At 36.5% G+C, this 23,621-nt stretch overlaps 1 protein-coding gene across 2 annotated transcripts in view; it reads right to left on the reverse strand.

Moving 5' to 3' along the window:
• Positions 1–23,621, reverse strand: part of LOC145675765 (uncharacterized) — a 182,412-nt gene that overhangs the window by 65,384 nt on the left and 93,407 nt on the right. For both annotated transcript variants that reach the window (XM_081746425.1, XM_081746424.1), the window contains exons 18-19: positions 13,783–13,952; positions 11,654–11,822 (exon numbers count right to left, since the gene is read on the reverse strand). In XM_081746425.1, coding sequence (XP_081602551.1) covers positions 11,654–11,822; positions 13,783–13,952 — 339 coding nt within the window. The remainder of the gene's footprint in view (positions 1–11,653; positions 11,823–13,782; positions 13,953–23,621) is intronic.

Genomic DNA, 23,621 nt, shown 5'->3' on the forward strand with positions numbered 1-23,621 from the left:
ATTGGATGATAATGCACTGTGAGGTTATATCAAACAGCAGATTGTGACTACGCGTCACCACACAACTAACGAACTGAAAGGGGCTGTTCAGCATACATTTTCCACGATTACTAGTGTAATACTTGCGTAAACGCACAAATAATTCTAACGAAAATGATGGTGTCCATACAGACATTTTGGATTATATTCTATTTCGTCTCTTTTCACATTGTATGTCCATAACTTTATCTCACTGCAAAATACATACAGGTACAAAGGGACTTTTGGACCATCGTAACATATTATGACATGTTCTATATTTGTATGAAAGCTGGTGCAGTGTTTATTCTAATTTTGGATCTATCTATAACTACGAATAAAATAACGAAATCCGGCCAAAGTTATCGTTATCGTTGTAACTTTCTTATTTAGTTATTTTTATACATATTTCTGGGCATTACAGGCTTCTACGGCCTTCACACGTATGAGGGATGATGTCTCTGGGCAAGCACACTATCCATGCAAAGGAGCGAAGGAAGAAAGTGGCATGGGACCTATATGTTACATACCATCCCGGGATTTGCCGGGTGTGAATGAGGAAAATCGTCACTCTGAATGACTGGTCTGAAAAAGCTGTTACACCTTTTCGAACGCGGAATCGTTTGCATCAAAGGCGAGAGCATTAGCGAATACGCTACGCGGGGCCACTATAACTATGTAAGTATGAACTGCATTGCCAATTTATTATTACTTTCATCACACACAACACCTGATGACGATGTCTTATGAAGGTATGATGAAGTTGTTCATTCATATTATTTTGATCACATTTCATTATTTACAGAATAATTAGTTCAAATTTAGTAAATAAGAACCGTAATGTAACGAAGTAAATTCGTCAAAAATACATGGTGATTAAAATTAACTGTTTGGTTATCGCGAAAGAGAAAGTGGAAACAGAAAAAAATATTGTTGATTTTATAAAGTACATAGCTTGATTATTTTTCTACATAGTCACCATTGAGCTCCAAATATTTTGATAGAGTGGCAGAAGCTTTTCTACACTGTCTAGAAATCTGTCGCCGGGAACTTCAGTCAGTAGAGAATTGATAACTTCACTGAGATTGAAACTTTGTGCAGCCAGCCACTTTTTCAGGTGAAGGGTCAAATCAAGCAAACAAAAAAACACTATTGGTAAAGCTGGGACTGTATGAGAGGTGATTATCAACAGCATGTGCACGCATTGTCATGAATAAGGCCCGGATTTTTATGTAGTACAAAGTACCGAAATATGTACATAAATATGTAACAAAAATCAGTGAAATATGTGAGAAATATGTTAAAAATATGAAAATATGTAAAAATATTTTTTCGTGTTTATTTTGTGTCTGTGCTATTTTCTTAGCTAATAAATATACTGTAACATATTTAGGTAATAAAAGCTTAACAAGTGTAAATAACTTCCTACAGATACGTACAAATTTTCAGGAGAAACAAATGAAAATATGTATCAAGAGAGCAAAAAATCACATTATTGAACATATAAACATAAAAATATATTTATTTAAACAAAAGGCACTTACTTTTGGGACAAACAATGAACCATTAAATAATTTTACGCAATGGAAAAACTTTGTCACTAACTTGTCACTGATATGTTCAAATTTTCACTAAGAACAAATAAAATTGTTTCATGGAGAAACGAAAATCACATTATTGAATATCAAAAAAGAGAAAAAAAATATTTAATAGAAAGAACGCTTACCTTTGGAATTTTCAAATTTATAACTGCGCGTTTGAAAACTTCAATAACTTTCGATAGATACATTCAAGCTTTAACAAGGAACAAATAGACTTTGTAAACACATTATTAGAAATACATTATTGTATATCAAAATAGAAAAAATCTTCAAAACAAAAAGCGCTTACTTTCCAGACGAAAAATAAATCATTAAATATTTTATATAATGAACTGCGTATTCAAACACTTCGTGTCACTAATTTGACACAAATACGTTCAAATTAAACAAACAAACAAACAAACAAAAACAAAAAAAAATGAAATTGTCTAGTAGGGAAATGAAAATCACATTATTGAATGTCGAAATAGAAAAAAAAATATTATTTAAATAACGAGCGCTTACTTTCGGAGCGCACCATGAACCGCTAAGTATTTTATATTATGGTATTCGAAAAATTCATTAACTTGCCACAGATACTTCATGCTTTCACTAGTAACAAATGAAATTGTCTCACAGAAAAATGAAAACCACATTATTGTATATGATGAAAAAAATCTTAGAAAAAAAAAGCGCTTACTTTGCTGATGCACAATGAACCACTATATACTTTTCCAGGTGTTCAGGAGTTAAAGAGAGTCGTTGGTCAGTCAGGATCTTTTTATAGGTTGAGAAATACCTCTGCACATCGCATTAAGTAAGGCGCGAACTTCAACAACTGATATTTTCCAGGGCTGATTTCCTCACGGGCCTCCGTTTCTTCTCCATCCAATATCCTGCATGCAGTCCTTAATGTTAGGTATCTTGGATTCCTTTTCAAAACTGACTGGAACTTCCGGGCGATTTTCGCACCTGTTTCTCCCTGCACAATGTTGAGTTTCTTCTCCACATAATCCATTGTTGTCATCGCCTCTTTCAAAGTAAGTCTTGAAGTTTTTAGTTTCTCGATAACGTTTGAAATTCATCCGAAATTACCTGCAATGTACGCTAGTGAACATTGAACAACAAGATTTTTGAACGCACTTTGAGAATCACGCGCTGCTGCACTGGATTCTGCAGGAAATGTGGTGACAACTGACTTTACAGCATCAAAATTTTCATTGTAGAAGTTAACAGCCTGTATCCAGGTACCCCAGCGTGTTAGTACAGGCTGCGGTGGTAGTGACACATTTGGTAGCATATTGTTTTAGCACTGCACACGACCAGGGGCTTTCACAAAAACTTTCTTAGTAGAAGACAAAAGCTTATTGACTTCAGGGAAGTTGATCCGCACTTCCTCTGCTACACGATGTAATCCATGGACCAAACAGCACATATGAATGAGTTTTGGGTAGAACACTTTAAGCGCATCGGCAGCTTTTAACATGTACGCCGCAGAATCAGAACACATCAGAAGCACTTTTTTCTGCAGGAACACTTTCTGACCACAACACTCTCAGTCCATCATTTACGAAACGTGCAACTGTGGAATGGTTTGTTTTGTCCAAAACTTTTGAACAGATGAGAAATGGTCGTGATGGAGAATCAGGGTCAAGCTTTCCTACCACCAGATTGGCAACGAAACGTCCTAATACGTCAGTAGTTTCATCGCAAATCATATATGAGAATCACTAATTTCAGCTCGAATGTGTTTGATAGTATCTTCATAGCACACATCCAAATAATTCTTGCGGATAGTAGATTCGTCTCTTGCAATATTTTTCTAGAAAGGACGCGAACTGTGGGACTTGCAATTTGTACCACGATATGTCTGCTACTATGAACGCATTGGCAAGGTCTTTGTAAAATTCACTGCTGTTTTCAGATGCTGGTTTTGTTTGGGTTAAAAGTTTTTGCTTTGCGGTACGCTGTAACACTTTGTTTTTCATGTGAATATCCATTTTCATATGCTGATCCAATTGCGGCTTCATTGAACAGCCCAATTTCTTATCGCATACTTAACAAAAAACAATTTTACCGTCTGTGGTATAAGCGTCATCCATAGCTATCCACGATTTTAAATTTTGATGCTAAAGAGGAAGCCACCATTGAAAACAAGAAACTGACTCGGTCACAAGCGTGCACACTACGAAACTGAATTCTTTTCTCCTTTGTTTGAAGGATGAAGTGGCCATCGAGTCATACAAAAGCGATTTTTTATTCGATTTAAGAAACAAGTGATAAAGCCTAGCAGCTCCAATCACCTCCCTCTCACCGCCATTCCCCCCCACCACCACCACCATTAGAGGTTGTACTAGGGGTGTTCGGAATTGAGATTTCAATTCCGGAATTCGGAATGTCGATAATTCCGGAATTTTTCGGAATTCCGTTTTTCGGAATCTCGGAATTTTCGGAATCTCGGAATTCCGGAATTTTCAGAATCTCGGAATTCCGGAATTTTCGGAATATCGGAATTCCGGAATTTCGAAATTCCGAGATCCCGGAATTCCGAGATTCCGGAATTCCGAGATTCTGAAAATTCCGGAATTCCGAGATTCCGAAAATTCCGGAATTCCGTGATTCCGAAATTTAGTATCGTGTTCTGGATTCCGGAATTCCGATCTTCCGAAATTTCAGCTCTTGTTTCGAGATTCCGGAATTCCGAACTTCCGATATTTGCGATGAAGTTCCGGAATTCCGATTTTCCGAAATCAAATCTGTGAGAGGCTTTATATTTTAGTATAGATATGTGGGAAATACCAACTGAAAATGTTCGTTATGTAACAACAGTAGTGCCAATATTGTAAAGGCCATTGTTGACTGGAGCGATTTCCAACATTTGAGTTGTTTCGGCCATACTTTGAATATTAGAGTAAACAAAGCCCTTGAGCTACAGGGACCTTCGGAAACAGACAAATTATGAGTCAAAGCAGGAAAACGAGACATGCGCTGCAAGAAGAGTAAGATGCATTAGGCCTTCTGCGTAAAATACTTCCGTCATGCACGCCAACAATATGATTGTTTACTTTCCTTTTGATGCTGGTAGTTGTAACACGCGAAGAAGAAATAGCAAAAGTTGTCTCAAACAATATATAAAAATCTTATCCTTCAGAACGAAGAAACAGAATTATTAACTATGATTATTAATTAGAATTATTAACTATTATCGTCCTTACAAATGCTCTGTGACAGTATGTCAGCAGAAACATCTGTTACAGCGTCGGACATATGGCCATCATATGAACAAATTTCAAAAGATTTTAAAGTCGAAGTATCTCAACTGATAGACGATATATCATAACAAGATGAAGCAAGTACGCAGGAAACACATCTTTCATTCTATGACTTTTTGACTGAAGAGGGAGATAGTGAACAGATCTTAGAAGCAGCCTCAAAGAAGATGAAAGAAGCATGAAAATGGAAATTTTGTCTCTTCTGAAATCGCGATTCGAGAAGGATGAAAGAAGCAGAATTCTGTAGAAAATTTGTGCTTTCTTAGATCTCAGGTTTAAAGAAGATAATTTGGGTAAAAATATTGAGATAACAAAAGGTACAGTACTGTATAAGTTGAGACTTATTCCAGCAGGAAATCCTAGAAAAGATAATCGAGGGAATGTTGGTACTAAAAGATTAGACAGTTGCCTAAAACGAAGGACATTTGGCGACAGGATAAAGAAGGCAGTCACATAGAATAATTGAACCTGTACCTAAGCCTTAGGGATGCAGATTGGGAGGAAGAGCCACTACTTTGGTGGAATAATCATTGCCACCATCTTTCAAGATTAACAAAATTAGCGAGAAAATATTTGTGTACACAAATAATCTTACCGATGAGCATGCTGGGCAGTTAATATTTCTGTCCATGAACAAAGCTATTGTCCCAAAAACATTTTAAAATACTATTGAATATAAGCTAAATTTTCTCATTGTTTCACATCTCTGGCTTAGTTAACAGGGGATTCATAAATCAACACGAAGTACAGAGTCCAACATAATTATTCTAACATAAACATGTTTACTAGATTTATCATTTCTATAGGTATGCAAAGAAAGTAGACAAAATTACAACTGCTACAAAATAAATTTGAGTCTTCTACTAAATATATAAACTCATGAAAAGCATCGGATACTTATTTCCACTACCAGAAAGGATGAAAATAGTTTGTTTACATCTGGATATCAGCATTCAACAGAGAACAGCTAGTAATTAGTTATGTTCCCCTTTCTATGGATTACTACGATAATTTTTTAACATGACTGTACTTTTTTGTGCTGGCTGCAGAGTTCATATTTCTCCACTCTGAACAAGTTCTTTCAGATGGTCCTTACTTCTAATGTGAGGTTTCCTAACACGATCTTCGAGCTCGTTCCAGATATTCTCTGTAGGATTTAAATCTGGTGATTTGGTCGGTATCTTCAAAGTGTGAGGAGTGTTATACACCATCCAAAGCCTCATAATTTCCGCAGTATACTTTGGATCATTGTCGTGATGGAAGTAATAACCATTTCCCAGTTCTAGCTTCTGTGCATTCCTCTTAAGATTGTTTTCAAGAATTCTCTTGAATTCAAACTTTTCCATGATTCCATCTATAAGCACCAGTTCCCGAACGCCTGATGAAGACATACATCCCCATACCATCACACTGTTGCCTCCATGTTTCACTGTAGCTACCATGTTCTTAGCTGTATTTGATAGCCTTCACACTGTAACACGTCCATCACCCTTGTATAAGCAGAATTTGTTTTTATCCGACCAGAGAACGTGATCCCAGAATTCTGTTGGCTTCCCCTATACAGGTTAACAAATTTTAGACTCTTTTTCTGATTCACACAATTGACATACGGTTTCCTCGTAGGAAAACTGGCATTGTAACCGGCACTATGTAAAACCAGTCCAACTGTTCCTGTGTGCATCACAGTGCCAGAATATTGTTCAAGGCTTCCTCTAATCTCAGATGCCGGATTCTGCTTGTTTGGCTCCTGTCTCTAGTAGTAAGTTTAGAAGGAGCGGCGTATCTCGGCTTATTCACAACACTATTAGTCTGTTTGAAGCGCTGAATGATGGAGAACACCATGATTTTGCTTCTGTTGACTGTACTATCAATTTCGGAGAGGGGTTTGTGTTGTTTGTACAGATTAATTACAACATTTCTCTCTTCGACTGTTGTCTCCTTACCTTTACACCCCATGCCACTTGTGAATGCTTAGCTTTACACTACAATTGCGAGCTGCTGTTGCGAGGCACAGTATGAAATCAACGACTGTGTGGTGGGGGCATAAAACATGCATCCAGTCACCTGTCTACTCGTTTGGAGACGTTATGTCGTCCTATAAGTGAGACCGCAGGAGAAATATAGCAGACTCTATATATTGTGTGCTAAATACATGCATTATGATATTTTAAATATAGTTTCGGAGACACATAATGGTAACGTTTACATGTTTACAAATTCAACACTACTAAGCAAATATGATGTATGTTGTTTATAATTCATACAATGTAAATAAAGTATTAATTATATTATTCCAATACTTCTGTCGGTCTCTGTATCTGCTTTTTCTTATTTTCAAAGGTACGGTAAATTTAAGCTATTGAGAAGGGCATAGTTACCAGTGTCATTATCACTTCATAGATGTATCTGTATATTATTCAAATAACATTCCCTTTGATTTCATAATGTTAATACATTATTTCAATATAATATTTCAATTAATATATTTCTTAAGTTTCATAATATTTCGTATTTAAAATGTTTGTACAGCATAACATTTTCTTAGTTTTCTAGTGTTACGTATTAAATATGCGTAATATATATTGTTAGTATGTTATTTGTATAACATTTCCTTATGTTTCATCATGATAAGTACTTTTTATTTTAATTTGTAGTTAATGTACATTTCCATTCTGCCTTTTACATATGTCCTAGTAAAACTAACCAGACTGAAAACGCTATGAAAGGATAAAATAATTTTCAAAAGTAACATTTTGTAGTAGAAATAATTTACAGATACAATCAGGTTTAATGGCATCCATCAAATATATAGGATATTATTTCTAATTTTTAAAACATTTATTCTTTTGAAAATTTTCGCGAACATAACTATCCTCTCACGAGTCGGGATCGAAGAACTGATTTTATACATCAGAGTCCGACGAAATAAAGGTTGTTCTATTAAAATGTTGTACAATGATAGTATTGGATTTGAGGTAATGTGTATTTTTTTAGTTTTTGTAAATTAATTGTAATAATGTATATTCTAATCTATGAAAATTTATATGAAATTTATATTGCATTAACCAACATCTTTAAACATAATAAGGTATTTTTTGTTTGTTTATTTTATTGATCTTATGAACAGGTAGCCTAACTTATAAGAGTAAGAATCCGCTATTATATAAAGCTCTGACAGAAAAAAATACGGTAGAAACTAAAATTATAGGTTTAATTTAAATTAAAGAAATTTGAGAGGATTAACATTCTATTGATATGGCATTTCATTATTACTTTATGTTGAAAGCTAGATTGATTGTATATTTTTCCACTGCTTTTACAAATATTAAATACAGTTATTACAAATATATATTACATTGTATTTCCAATCTTCCGTAGTTCAGATCTATCATATTTTTATTTCTTCTTTATATTAACGCAAAATACATTTGACAAAAAGGAAAGTTTTCATTTTGTGTATTAAAAAAGGTATCATGGTATAATTGAATTAATTTTTGTGCCATGCTATCTACAAAAATTACATAATTATGGTATAGCATTATGCAAAACCTACGTTATGAAAAACTATTTGCTATCAGCTAGTTACCGGACCGACTACGTATGTGAGCTCCGAACCACATGTTTTCGTTGAAAAGTTGTTTTCCTAATACAAGAAAATAAAAACTAAGAAAACTATGAGGGAGAAGAGCTAGATGCTTTGTCTTATAAAAATGGATGTACGTTTGTTCCAGCATAATTCTGGAACACCTGAAGCAATTTCAACCAAACTTGGTACACATATGGCTAAACTAACTAACTCTATGGCCTATGGAACCCGGAGGTTCAATGCCGCGTTCAAAAAAGCTCTCCACTGACTTCTATCCTTAGCTAACTGCATCCAGTTTCTACTTTGTATTCCAATCTCTGCGAGATCCATCTTAATATTGTCCTCCCATCTGCGCCTAGGTCTTCCTAATGGTTGTTTTCCGATTGGTCTTCCTGTCAAGACTTTGAAAGCGTTTCTACTTTCTTCCATTCTAGCTACATGACACGCCCACCTAAGCCTCCTAGACTTGACGACCCTAACAATGTTGGGTAAACCATATAAATTATGTAGTTCCTCGTTATGAAGTTTCCGCCATTCCCCATTCCCATTCCTCTTGGGTCAGAATATTCGTCTCACGATATTGTTCTCAAATACTTTCAGTCTATGTTCTTCCCTCAGTGCAAGCGACCATGTTTCGCAACCATACAGAACAACAGGGATGATTATCGATTTATATATTTTAAGCTTCAAATTCCTCGACAGAATTCGCGAGGACAACAGATTTTGCGCCGAATAGTAACACGAATTCCCTGCTTTTAGTCGACATTTAATGTCTCGTGAATATGATTTTCCTCCGTTAATATTGATCCTAGATATTTGAAACTATCCACTTTATCAAAAGTATTATTTAATATTTTAACGCATCCACAATTTTCCATATTACGGTCCCGACACACTTCCATGTATTTAGTTTTCTCTGCATTTACTTCTAAATCCATGTCGCTGTAAGCGTTTAATAAGATCTCTGCATTTCTTTCTATTGTTCTCTTATCATCCTCTATTAAATTTACATCATCAGCATAAGCCATAACCTGGTGAATACCGTTCAACTGTAGGCCCTGGTTGCTATCTTTGATTTTCCTTATAGCGTATTCCAGAGCAAAGTTAAATAATAATGGCGACAACGCATCTCCTTGTTTCAGGCCATTTTCGACGTGAAAGCTCGTGGACAAAAATTTTCCTACCCGGACTTTACTTTGGGATTCATTTAAACATATCTTAATTAATCTAATTAGCTTTCTCGGTATTCCAAGTTCTGTAAGAACGTTGTATAATATTTCTCTCCTAACCGAGTCGTATGCCTTTCTAAAATCTAAAATCTCTTCGTGCGCAGAACGAGCATTTCAGCTACGTATCCAGAACCTGGCTTCTAAACATTAAGGAGTACGAGGATGAATATCGGCTCAAGTGTGCAAGTAAATATATAGGTAATGAATACGAAACTCGCAATCTATGGCTTCACCCTGTTTCTAAGTTTTTCATTTTCTATATGTCATTTTGAAGCCACGCAGGGAAGAAACTGGTCGATACTCTATCCGTATTGCACTAGTGACCCAGCTAGCAACGATGTATAAATGTTAGGACCTGCCCTTGGATAGAACATTAGAACAAGACAAGAACCAGTAAATGAAGTCTTTACACTTTGTTCAATGAGTCCTTCTGCTCAGCTCTTTTCGTTCTGCAGAAAGACGGAGTATTGCCGCCACTAACAATGAGTAAAAAAGAGTAAGTTTCACCATTACATTGTCTGAGTGTTGATGTCTATCTCATAATCATGTTACTTGAAGATTTCAGATGCTGACATTTCAGCATTCCGAGATTCCGATATGCTGGATCGATGTACCGTTATTGGGAATTTCGAATTTCAAAGATTCAGCAGTGCTGAACCTAAGTCCTCATATTCTGGAATTCATAAATTTCTAGCTGAAGTTTCGAGATTCCGGAATTCCGAGTTTTGGAAATTCCGAAATTTCTGACTAAAGTTCCGGAATTCCGAGATTCCTGAATTCCGATATTTCGAGGTGAACTTTCGGAATTCCGGAATTTAGAGATGAACTTCCTGGATTCCGAAATTCCGAGATTACGGAATTCCGAGATTCCGAGATTACGGAATTCCGAGATTCCGAGATTACGGAATTCCGAGATTCCGAAATTACGGAATTCCGAGATTTCGGAATTCCGGAATAACTAAATTTTTAATTCCGATTCCGGAATTAAGATTTTCATTCCGAAGTATTCCGGAATTCCGGAATCCGGAACACCCCTAGGTTGTACATACGAAAAAAGGTGAGAAAGCCAGCCAACTGTGTGCGTTTTAGTTTGTTTTGTCAGCACACATCCGAGTGGCGTCTGCTTGCAAAGGCGATAAGCACAAAAATCCTTATATTTTTTCTTTCTTTATATATAAAAAAACAGTTTTTTTTTCAGGATTGAAAGCGATAACTGACGACATTTCTTTGCATATTGTAGAGTGTATGATTTGTTTTAACTCAGCTTTCCCGCAATGCAAATCGGTTGAACAAAGAGAGAGAAAAAATACAGACTATTAAATAAAGTACTTTTTAAGATATTGTTCCATACACAGGCCTATTTTTATATGCGTATTATTTAAAGAAAATTATTGAAAAGGAGCAAGGAAACTGAATTTATGTAAAAATATGTACAGTAGACGGAAAATATGTAACAGACTTCAAAATGTGTAAAAATATGTAACGTGATTGTGGTTTATATAGCTCCTTACTTCGTAATTTGCGAACATTTCATATTTTCACCAGCGTAAATAAAAAAGAAAAAATATGTAAAAATATAAAAATCCGGGCCTTAGTCATGAATCACATAAAATCCAGACCGTAATATTTCTTTTCGTTGATTTTGGATGGCCTGTCGCTGATAAGACAGTATTTGACAATACATCTGCTGTGATATTAGGCACAATCTCTCCTCTTGCGTTAAGAAATCAGGTCAAAGACTTCACACCTCTCACTTGGCCCGAATTTCTACGACGGCAGTCATTTCAACTTACTGCTACTCGCAGGTATACCATTGCACACTGATAATTATACCTCTGTTGCAAGCACAGAATACTAGAGTACGCACTGCTGTATCAATGTTGTCAATTCCACATTGAAAAAAAAAAAAGCCCTTTTCGTTTTGACATGCGCTTAGTATTACCAAATCAAACAATCAATACGACTTACCCTTGCAACAATGATCACGTAATGTTTCCGCATATTCTGGTCCGAGTTTTCTAATATCTACATTGAAATGATAGTGGTATTTTCTGTAAGCTTTTTCCCAATTATGATGAATTTCAAAAGGGTACTCTGCCAACAAATTGAGCCACATTTCGAAAAGCTCAGAAGATATCTGAAATATGTTTTTTATTTAATTGTATTACTAGGGGTAAACACAGAGATATTAGGCACTTAAAAGTATGAACATCAGATATGATAATGTTATTGTTTAGTCATGCTTAAAAAATAAATAAATAAATAAATAAATAAATAAGGCGAACATAATCAGTGAACCGAAGTCAGAAGCTCCAACCATCTAAAGCTGTTGAACAGAGAATCTGTTGCCTGTTCCTAGCAGAGTCAGGCCGAAAAAATATTTCTGGTTGTTGGTGTGGGATGAGCTGGTAAACTTAGATTACATAATCTTCCAATGTGACCAAACAAACAAATTTTAGAACATTTCTATTAGACGTAATTAATCAGAGTCAGGGCTCCTACTGGGTATTTTTTTTTATCGCTAAAAAATAACATAATAAATGAAAGCCTGATAGTATATCTACAACTTAACAATGATATTATGCAGAAAAATAAGTAAATCACATCTAATACAAAAAACAGACAAAAATAAAATAATAATAACACAATAAAATACAACCCAAGATCGGTGGGAATAAATAATAAAACAGAAAACAAATAATATTAATAACTAATGACAGTAAGAAAAGGTACAAAAAGTTGTAACCAAAACACGTACGAGCGTTTATTTAACGTTTTCTTATCAAGAAAAGCTAATTTGAACATTTTAATAGTAAATAATAATAATAATAATAACAATAATAATAACTCTAAGACGCAGCACTTAAAATTCCTAGCTTAACAATAATAATCAACAGTTATAACAAAAAAAATTAAAAAATAGAATAAAATCAGGTCTGACTGGGTAAAACACGCAAAATAGAAAAATGAAAGGCAAACAAGTTACTAGCGTTAATGGCGAGTCAAATAAAGGGCCTGAGTCAGCATAAAAACCCCTTCATACGAAGGACGTGGATGGATGAAATTCTGTGTATTAAATTCAAATACAAATTAACTTGGACCTATAAAATGTACGGCTATATTTTTTTCTAATAACAATAACATCAGAAGTTAAAGCGAAACAATGTGCTTATATTGTGCATTGTATAGTTTTGACATTTTTTGATTGTTTTTCACTTTTTATTTTCATTCCATCTGGTAAGGTGTTTAGCGAAAATTCTATATAGTTGTCTTTCTTTCGAACTGTAAGATAATGTTCATTGTTAAAGTAATTCGTTATATGCACATATATACAAAGCTGATGCATCATTTCAAACTTGTAAATAAATAAATACATAAATATATAAAATTTAATTAAAAATTAAAAAAATAAGTTTTATCGAGACAAGCGAATAACGGCTTGATCCTGTCACAGGCGCAAAAGATTTCGATAATTTTCACTTGTGTAACAATCTCTATGAATGAGGTTTCACAATATACTGAATGAAAAAAGTACGACAAATCAATCCCAAATCTTAACGTGTTTTAGTAGAGAATATACTAAAACAGAATGATTACTTACAGAAAAATCCTCACTCAAAAACCTAAAGAGACTTAACTCATTCATGCGTCTTGAGTTTTTGAAATTTTAATTACGCGCTGAAACAGATTTCAGGCATGTTATGTATTGTACGAATACTAAACACACTTATTTATTTATTTATTTTAAAGTCGAGAATACTGTATAATTACGGTAAATCTTCAACTAAGTAATTTTATAGAAAACACTGCAAAAAATAAGGAAAAGAATTTAAGATATTTAAACTTTTTACAAGACAGACTAGTGTTAATATATATTCGACCAATGTTGACTGGTCATAAGAATTAAGAGATGTAAGAAGCATTTGCACTGAGAGAGGTCACTGAAACAGTATTGGTTCTCAGTAAGTAACATGTTGCATTAGGTAGGTATCCATATTCTTAATTCATCTAAATATTCCCCCCACAAAATATTTTCTTTTTTTTTTTTTTTAAAAAAAATCATCTTCCTAGACATATGCTATTCGCTATATACTTACATCTGTGATTGGATGAGCAGTATCATATCGTGAAAGATATGCTGAGAAGAGGGCTTTTAAGTCTATTATCACAGATATCATTTTCAGTCTTGTCTCCATCATCATAGCTTCCAGCTGCAAGAATGATGGATTTGGTGGTGCTACCTCTCTTTTCACTGCATTGCCATCTCCTACAATTACGTAATTACAATTAGCAAACTACCGAAATTTCCACATTAAAACCTGTTTCCAACCTAAACTAAAAGCAGGTACGTATAAATGAACTCATGTGATGGCTAAAGATGTTAATGGCTACTAAAATTATCACTACATCCATGACATTAATACAGATACTTCTGCTTAAGGTATGAAGATAAATATTCAAATACAGGGTGATCATAAATGATTAATCAGATTTGAAAGGGCTCTATTTTTTTAAAAAAATGGGTAACACATATAATAGAGAATGATACATGAAAATATACAGAAACCGTCCAATTTTTGAGTCATACTGTTACAAATGTTCGATGTGGCTTCCTTTTGTCACAAGACACACATCTATGTGGTAGTGTAACTCGCCCTATAAACGCTGTAGCATATTTCTAATAATGGGTCGTAAACGGAGCTGTAATGCGATCCCGGAACTCATCTAAAGGTGTTGGTAATAAAGTAGAGACCTGCACGGACCGAATGTTTCGGTCCGAGCCCAATCCAGCCCGAATGTACCTAGGCTCGGCCCAGCTCGGTCCCGAAAAGCTTTGGAGATTTTCGGCCCGAGCCCGATAAGTTTTTTTAAAATTCTTGGCCCAAGCCCGGCCGGGCCCGATAAATTTTTTTAAAAAAATAGCTCGAGCCCCAATCTTTCTGAAAATTTATTATTAAACTTCAACTAACCATCAGAAACATTTTCTAAACTCTGGTTCACAACCTGACGCTTGCCTTCCGAATGGTACCATCTGTGTTTGCAAATTGCTATTATAGAGATACAGATGGTGATCAGAAAAATGGAAACACCTGTAGTTGGCAACACGTCAGATGTATGGGTTGGCAGTGGTGTCGTGGCGCCCGCAGCGCCGGACAGCTGGTGGTGGTGTGTTAGGTCGGTCTCCATACTACGTCAGGCGCAGTGGAACAGCAGTGTCCAGTGGCTGCAGCAGACGGAGGTAGTGTAAAATGAGAGACCTCTCAGATTTTCAAAGAGGGCAAATTGTTGGTGTGCGGTTATGTGGAGTGAGTGTGACGGTAGTGGCTACTGTGTTAGGTGTGTCGCGTGGGACAGTGTCGAAGGTAATGACAGCCTACACAACACACGGGAAAACCACATCGGGGAAGCGGAACAGTGGGCGGAAGAAAATCATGAGTGACAGGTCACGCCGTGTATTAAAGCGCATTGTCACGCAGAACCGTCGTGCCATTGCGGAGCAAGTGACGGAGGAACTCAATCAGCACCTCCCCCACCCTGTTTCGACAATCACAGTCCGCCGCGAGTTACATGACATGAACTTACGGGGTCGTGTTGCACGGGCTAAACCGCTCATCAGGGACCATAACGTTTTCGCACGCCGCAAATGGTGCTGGGGCCATGAAACTTGGACCGTTGAGAACTGGAAACGTGTGATATGGTCGGATGAGTCATCCTTCACCCTATTCCCAACCACGGGCCGTGTTTATGTGTGGAGAACGCCCAAAGAAGCTTATGATCTGCAGTGTCTCCGCTTAACTGTGAAACATGACGTCGGCTCGGTGTTGCTGTGGGCCGCCATATCATGGTTTTCATTGGGTCCTGTGGTCACACTTAGCGGACGAATCACTGCCAACGATTATGTCGCAATTTTAGGAGACCACTTGCATCCTATGGTCCGGATGTTGTTCCCGGACAATGAGGCCATCTTCCAGGATGATAATGCACCCATTCACACAGCTGGCGTTGTTGTAGCGTCGTTTGAGGAACATCGGGATGAAGTTCAACACCTTCCCTGGCTTTCCCAATCCCCAGATCTCAACATAATTGTACATCTGTGGGCCATCTTGGAAACACGACTCCGGCGACGATTTCCACCTCCATCCTCTCTCACAGAACTGGCCGATGCCCTGCACGAGGAATGGTGTAAAATTCCACTTGCTACCATTCACGAAGTCCGAAGTCAATACCCCAAATTGGAGATACCTTTTAAATTTTGAAAATCAATTTAACTTCCTCATTCCATCAACTTCATTCATTATTATTTATTTCCATTTTGCTTTATATGATTTACTCGTAAGAAAATAATCATAATATTATAAAACAAAGAAAAAATAATATTGAATGAAACAGAGACAAGGAAGATACTGTATTTTCATATCTCAACTCCAGTCCTGCAAATGTAGTATAATATTTTTCAGTAATTTTAGGTTTTTTCGAACATGAGACAAGCCCCAACAGTATCGAATGTATTAAATTATATAAATCATAGAAACCCATTTACTTACCATGTAAAGGAAAGCTTTAGCAAAATACATGACACTTTGACATGTATTAGAAAATTACAGGAAAATACCGCATATCTGTTTCCACTTCCAATATATCACGGGATCAGTTAAGGGCAAACTATGACAACAAAACACAGACACCTGTATGATTTCAGTCAGTTATCCGTGACCCGTAACATGAATACTGGATTGGAGGTGAAGATGTCAAAAGGTGATATTTCTTTCAACCAAAAAATTGAAAGGTCAGTAGCATCTTCTTAAGAGGAGGCAGTGGCAGCGTCTTCTTATACTGAATAGCATTAAAAAAAGTTGTTAGCTTCCATCAGAAGCTGCTTCTAGGGGCACAATTTTGCATGTCTAATTCTCACCATCAGATACCGAAATACCAATCGCTGGATGAAAACATTAAGAAGACAACTTCTTTTTGGACAAAGAATCATCAAACAAGCAGAAATCCGACATGAAATTAAATGAAATATCTAGTTTAACGTCTCACGATTATGCACTGAGACTAAGGGAGACGGTGATGATGAGAAATAAGTGAAATGGTGGAATGAAGAAAGTAGGAGGAAACGGGAGAACTCCGAGAAAACCCACGCATACGGTATTTGTCTACCACAAAGCTCACTTGGCGTGAACTGGGATCGAACCAGGGACCCCACGCACCAGACGTGAACGCTCTACCACTGAGCCACCGTGGCCCCCAAGGTGTTTTAGTCTGTAGGGCGTCTACTGTTGCAAACCTGTCTAACGCCATCTTCTTAAGGAAACCTACCGACGATCAATAAGGGAGTGGCTGTGGGTAGCTGAAGGTTTTTCGAGTGGTCACTTTTGTGAAATATACTTTAATTTTAGAAACTGATTGAAGAATGTGCACTACTAATAACTTTTCATATATAAAAAATTCGTTGAAAATTAATGTTCTGGATCGGTATGCCGAATATTAGAGGAGTCATTCGTCCGTCTTGCCCCCCGTGAGCACGCCTACGTCTGTGTACTATCTTTAAGCTGATATTTTTAGATAGGCGAGCTGAAAATCGAACTTTTTTTTTCCAGTGAGATTGGCTTACAGATAAGCCTACAGTTGTTGGATGATAATCTCTCCCAATATCTTATCTGGCTAGTTAATGCGCAAAGGTAACGTGAAATTCCTATTTGAGACTTGCGTCTTGGATAAAGTTTAATCTGGCGTATTCTCAGATAGTTCACTGGAATAATTAAAATTTATGTAAGAAAGCTGAACATTTTGTGAAAGCGTGTTTGTCTTATAAAGCGTTTCCCATTTGGTGGCCTACTTACGGCAGGCCCGCACCTGGTTCTTGTGTCACCCGGGACAAACACAAAATTTGGCGCCCCCTTTTGGCATGAAAAATATTAAGTACCGAAAATATTAGGAATGTACGCGCCCCTCCAACCACGCGTCCAGGGCACATGCTCCGCTTGCACCCACCTACTTGCGGCCCTCACCTGCGGATCCCTAGGGATCTGTGAAACCAATTTACGTGTTCCATAGTATATTATGCAAAGACTCATTTAAGAATCGTTCATTTTTGCAGTTACAATAAGATCTTTATGAGATACTTTTGTTAAGCATGAAGATTATACGTTAATTCAAAGTAATAATACATTTGAAGGAACTGTGAATAGTAAGTATTATTATTATTATTATTATTATTTGAATTTTACGATCTAATAAGTTTTACTTTTCTATTAGAAAGTATACACACAATAATTGGTTACATTTACAATATCCTAGAATCCTGATTTATATAACCTATATAACGAAACTAATATCCGGTGAAACACTGAAACCAAACATTGTAATGGTATGAAGATCATCAAAGGTGGGTAAAAATTATAAATATCAGATATACTCTTTACTAAAAGTGCTCAGATTTGTCATTTTTACGTACTGTTTAAAACTTAGTCTTGAGCATTTCAACGTTGATTTTGTTCTAACATATATTGGTTTTTATCAAAAACAAAATACTATATAAGAATTTGTGAATGAAAAGCTTCAACTTACCATTGATGTAATTATGCCTTGACTTCTTAAAAAAAAGAAAAAGAAATAAAAGTCAAATATATCAATTCTTTCTACAATTGCAATTTGTCAGAGAGATTAAATTATTCACACAACTCATTAAAAACTAATGAAATAAATGCACATATCCACCACACTACTTCACACTGCTATGTACTTGAGCAAGTAAAGCAATCACTAAAAGACATAAATAAAAAACACATTCATCGCGGTTTTTTCACGGGAACATTACAAGTTTATGAACTAATTGTAAAAATCGCTGTCTGTTTCCTTTGTATTTCGTTACATCTGTTAAACACTATTGCTATGCAGGAAAAGCATACTATCGACACTTTCAGGATCCAGATTTGTACATCGCTCTTGAATGCGATATCCAGCTGCACTAAAATTTCATTCACACGGACTCCTAGTTGCGGAATGCATAACATTTTCTTTGCTACCTTACTTAGAGCGGGGAGGTGGAGCTGAAGTTTTCCCACAATTTAGGTAACTCCTCCAAATTAACGTTAATATTGAACTCGCTAGAAGTCATATCTAAGTATTTTTGAACTTCGTCTTGGGGCTTGGGTCTCCCGATGCCTACTGCATCCGCCACTGCACTAAAATCCAAAATTTTACTTCGTTTTGGTGAGGATTCGTCGTCAACCAGTCCTACTTGAGAAGTACTGGCGATTGAGTTCTCCCCGGAAAGAGACATTGTAGAGCTCTGTTGCGATATTGCTCCATTATGCTCTCTTTTCATGTCCTTTATCAAGGAACGCATATCAGAAAAGGTTCGTTCCTTATCGTGTTGGCTTAACATTCGTAGCAGCCTAAACTGTGGCCACAAAAACACTGCAATTTTGTGTTCCTTTACTGTCGGCAATTTCTGAAGGAGTAGCTCTTTAGCCCGTTCCCGTATGACTGCCAAGACCGAAGAATCTTCTGTGCAAGGTTTCAAGTGTTCCATTAAATTAAATTTTAGAGGAAGCACTAAAGGCAAGGTTGGTTTCTTTTCGGCTTCGAACTGAAGAGAGACATCTTTGAAAGGAACCAAAAGCTCAATTAGTTCTTTCATAAGACCTCGATCTACTCCACTTAGCCTGTGTTCTTCATCACGCTGAAGTAGCCTAACCCCTATTTCATCATACATGTAGTGTAAGCTTTGCAACAAGTCAACTATGTTGTATCACCGACTTTCGCATTCTTGATGGACAGTTCTGCTTAAGTACTTCACTTCTCCAGAGGACTTTAAGTATGACACGAGGGACTTGACTGCAACAAATACTTTATCAATTTCAGGAGCACTTTCAACTAAAAACTTTTTCTGAAATGAGTTACGCAAAACTGTGGTTAGGGCATGTGCACAACAATCCAGACGACGACACGGAAGCAAAGCGTTTACAACGTTTAATCCATGATCTGTAACCCATATTACCTTAGATAGAGAGTCCGCGGTAAATCCAATTTCTGTAAACTTTCTCTTGAGTTCTTTTCTAATGTTTTCTCCCGTTTTAGTTTCGTCAGGAAATTCGCAAGTGAACAAAACACACGATTAACTAAGTCCCACTCAGCATTGAAGGTATGAAGAGTAACACTAATATATGATACCTGCCGATAGCTGTCAGTCAACATGTCCATTGTTGCTGCACACTCTTGTCGATCAATTACTGCCTGAAGTCCTGGCACAAGCGAACTCCTTAGCTTCTCGGCTCCGATTTTAATATTTCGTGACACAGTGGTAGGGTGTGGCAGATCTGCAACAGGCAAGTTTCCATAAGACGTTCCCAATCGCAGTAAAGTGTGACAAAAATGAGCAAATCCTTCACCAGCAACAAGTCCAAACGGGCGAAGGTCACTGCAACACATTTTTACAACAGCTTGGGTAACTTCTGTTTTTACACTGGCCGGCACTTTTTGCGTTAGGTGTTGCATAATCTTTGATTGTTGTGGTAATTGTTTACAGACTAGAGTGTGACGATTTAAATGGGAAGTCCCTGCTTTTGTTGAATACGAGAAAACCTGACATGAATTGCATTATGTGAAACCTGTCTCTTTAGATGTGTCTTTTTCAATAATTACACTGAATTTTTTCCATACGTCACTCTTCCCGGATTCTTTTCTAATTGCAACACATTGTCCACTTCGTAATTGCCGAATCATATTGATACTGCTCCATTTCAAGGAATCTTAATACATTCACTGAACAATTTTTCCAAAAAACTTTGCATACAGAATGTCAACTCCACTGAATCACAGGAGAGGGCGTCTCGTTAATTTTCCTGTCACTGAACTACCGTGCAAAGAGGATACAAAACACGTGCAATTCAGAGAGAAATTGAGCGGAAACTGAACCGTGCATACATCAACAAAGGTTCGTTTTTGTGGCAGACCAAAGCGTTCCGAATGCTTATCACTGTTAAGAAGTCAGGCTATTTAAGATAAAAATAGAATAATCAGTACAAATTCGTAGGGAATATAAGATCAAAACCAGCCGAAAAACAAGTGTTTCTTGGTCTAAACAAGATTGCCAGGATAGAGAAATATACAGTTGGGTGTAAAGTGATAATAGTACATTTTATCTCCCACTTAACAATAAATAAAGCATTTACAGCATGTGGACATGAGCGTGGGAAATCCCGAATTCGATCTCTAGTGAAGACTTACAGACTCATAGTTTTGATCTTCGTTAAAAAAAAAAAAAAAAAAAAAAGTGTTTCTAGGCCAATCTAATCTCTAAGATTTCACCCCATCACGCTTTCAGCCTGTTACCATTGTTGTAAAATCCAGAACTCGAAACAGGAACCCAGTGAAATATGGCCTGGCTTTTCAGATACCTCGGTTCCTCGACCACGGAAGACAGCAATCAATTAATAAACATAATAATAATAATCCATACTACCTATGTGAGTGTTTGAACAGTAGTAGATGTGCTTAGACTTGTTAGTGATTTTAATTTCATTCCACTTGATTGCCGTTTAAATTTATTTCTTCCCCTTTTGCTTTCACAACAGGAGGATTAGTCACAGTCGGAGGTTTCTTAAATCCAGCAAGGAAATAGTCGAAGTATAACTTTTATTTACAAAACAAATGATCAGAAATTGACCCCGCCAAAAAGATCTATACTTGCACGGTATTTAAAATCGTTTTAGACTGCAACCCTGACTTCATCCACCATTTCTTCTTGTGTCAGTGGACTGTAGAGAACAGAGTGCGGTTTCCTTTCATTTTTGCAAACAACTTTGACAGTATTCACCCCCTGGGATCCAGTGGCTGGTTTGACTTGAGTCATCAGAGGAAGCTTCAATACGCACATTGTCTTTTGCTGTTTATTCAAGGGAGGGCATGCAGTCGGTGGCGGCTTCTTGAAACTTTTCCCTTCTCCCTTTTGCACAGGGACAAGCTACAATATATTGTCTCTTGTCCACCAATATAATAGGAGTGTTTCCAACTTATCAACTTTAACAAGCATTTTTAAATAAACAATAATAATAATAATTTATAATCTTTGATAATAAATTTGAAAACAAGTTCTCATTGCGTGCTTTCGCGGGCAACCATGCAATACCTATTTTATTTTTAAAAGTGTTATTTAGTACTACATTTCATGGGCTTTGGAGTAAGGATTTGTTGTTTATTTCGTTTTCCATATCTAATAAATATTTATTTATAAAGCCAAATTAACAATATAATAACTGTACACACATAATTGGTTTTGGATTACTTCACCTGCTTTAGATATATTTTTATACTTATCGACAAGCAACTGTAATTTTTTAAAAAAAAGGAATTATTTAGCTCATTGCTGAAAAGATGTGAATCAATACACTTTTATACTGTACAAATATCTATTCATAAGCAACGTATTGCCCTCAACTACACCAAGCGAATAGCGTGATTGTAAAGTAAGTTGACGTAAGGACTTCTACGTTAAATCATGACGCAACATCCTATATATATTTCAGATACAGTATTAATCCATAAATATATCTTTAATAGAATTAAGAAAAGAACTAACGTTAATGCCATTGGTGAAATGTGACCACGCTTCGATAATTTTCTAATTGTTCTGTATACTAATTTGGGGACGCAGAAAAATTGGGACATTTAAAACGTTGCTCGTGCCAAATGACGAAAGTGCCCAGTTTGGATAAATTTGTAATTGTGAGTTTTTATACTAATTGCAGGATGCTGAATCCAATGGATAAATATATCCGTCCAAACTTTGAGGTCATTTTTCTCGTTAGCCCATGGCCCTTTTTCTTCTTTTCCTTGGCATTCATAGCTAAGCTGACCACCAATCTTCGTAAGTTCATGTTTCATCTCTTGGCTGTTGCAAGCTACAGCAGCCTTCTTCTGTATTTGTTTCAGCGGAATCTAAGTCTAGGTGACCCATGTACTCCTTTGCTTCAACTTCCTTTAAATTTGATTTCATTGGAAATAACAATTCTGCTCTTGCTTCGAACTTCGTCTATCCCTCTATTCCTCTCTTCCTAGAACTTTGCCTGTCATCGAGAGAACAAAAACTCCATTTCCTGTAACAAAAATCTAACTTAATTGATTTTTAGCATAAAGTAAAGATGGCAATATTGTTTAGCGAGAGGCAAAACTTTCCCACCCGTTCTTGTCATATTTTGGGTTCAGTGAAGGTCAAGGTCAGAGCTCAATTTACCGCGCAATGCCTGCAATCCTCTATAGTGAAAGTGTAGCCGCTAAGTAACAAACTGTAAATAGTTATTGCATTCTTTGTAACATTTTTAACGGGCACACTTCTTTAACGTTTGGCTTTATTCCAATTATCGTTTAACAAAAGTCAATAATTATTAAAGAATTGTAATTAATCGGCCCCAGCCCGGTCCGACCTGAAGAAAAATCAGTGTCGGCCCGCACAAGCCCGGCCTGGCCCAAAGAAATAACACAGTCGGCCAGTGCAGGTCTTTATAATGAAGGCATATACCTTATGCCTTTCACATGCCTCCCTTACACACACACACACACACACACAAATAATCACAAACTATCAGATCGGGGAGTGAGACTTCTTCGCTCAGGTAGCAACGCACTTCAATGTGACAATAAGGGGCTACGCCATGAAGTTGGAATATGAAGTTACTGAAATCCTCCTCCACCTGTAAAAGCAACTGTACGGTAACAACACGAAAAAATCTTCTCATATTTCAAAAACACAGAATGCTTTCTGCTGCATAGCTGCCATCTGTTACGAATGTGAGAAATTAAGCTTTCAAATGTGTTTTTTCCTTCCATCATTAGTACAAACGTAATATGTTAATAATTTTCAAGATATTTTACTTTAAAACTCGACAGTAACACTTGACACAACATCATAAAATCCTCACATTTTGGATAA

This window comes from Thermobia domestica, chromosome 18 (genome assembly GCF_964235325.1).
Source record: "Thermobia domestica chromosome 18, izTheDome1.hap1.1, whole genome shotgun sequence".
Lineage (NCBI taxonomy): Eukaryota > Metazoa > Arthropoda > Insecta > Zygentoma > Lepismatidae > Thermobia > Thermobia domestica.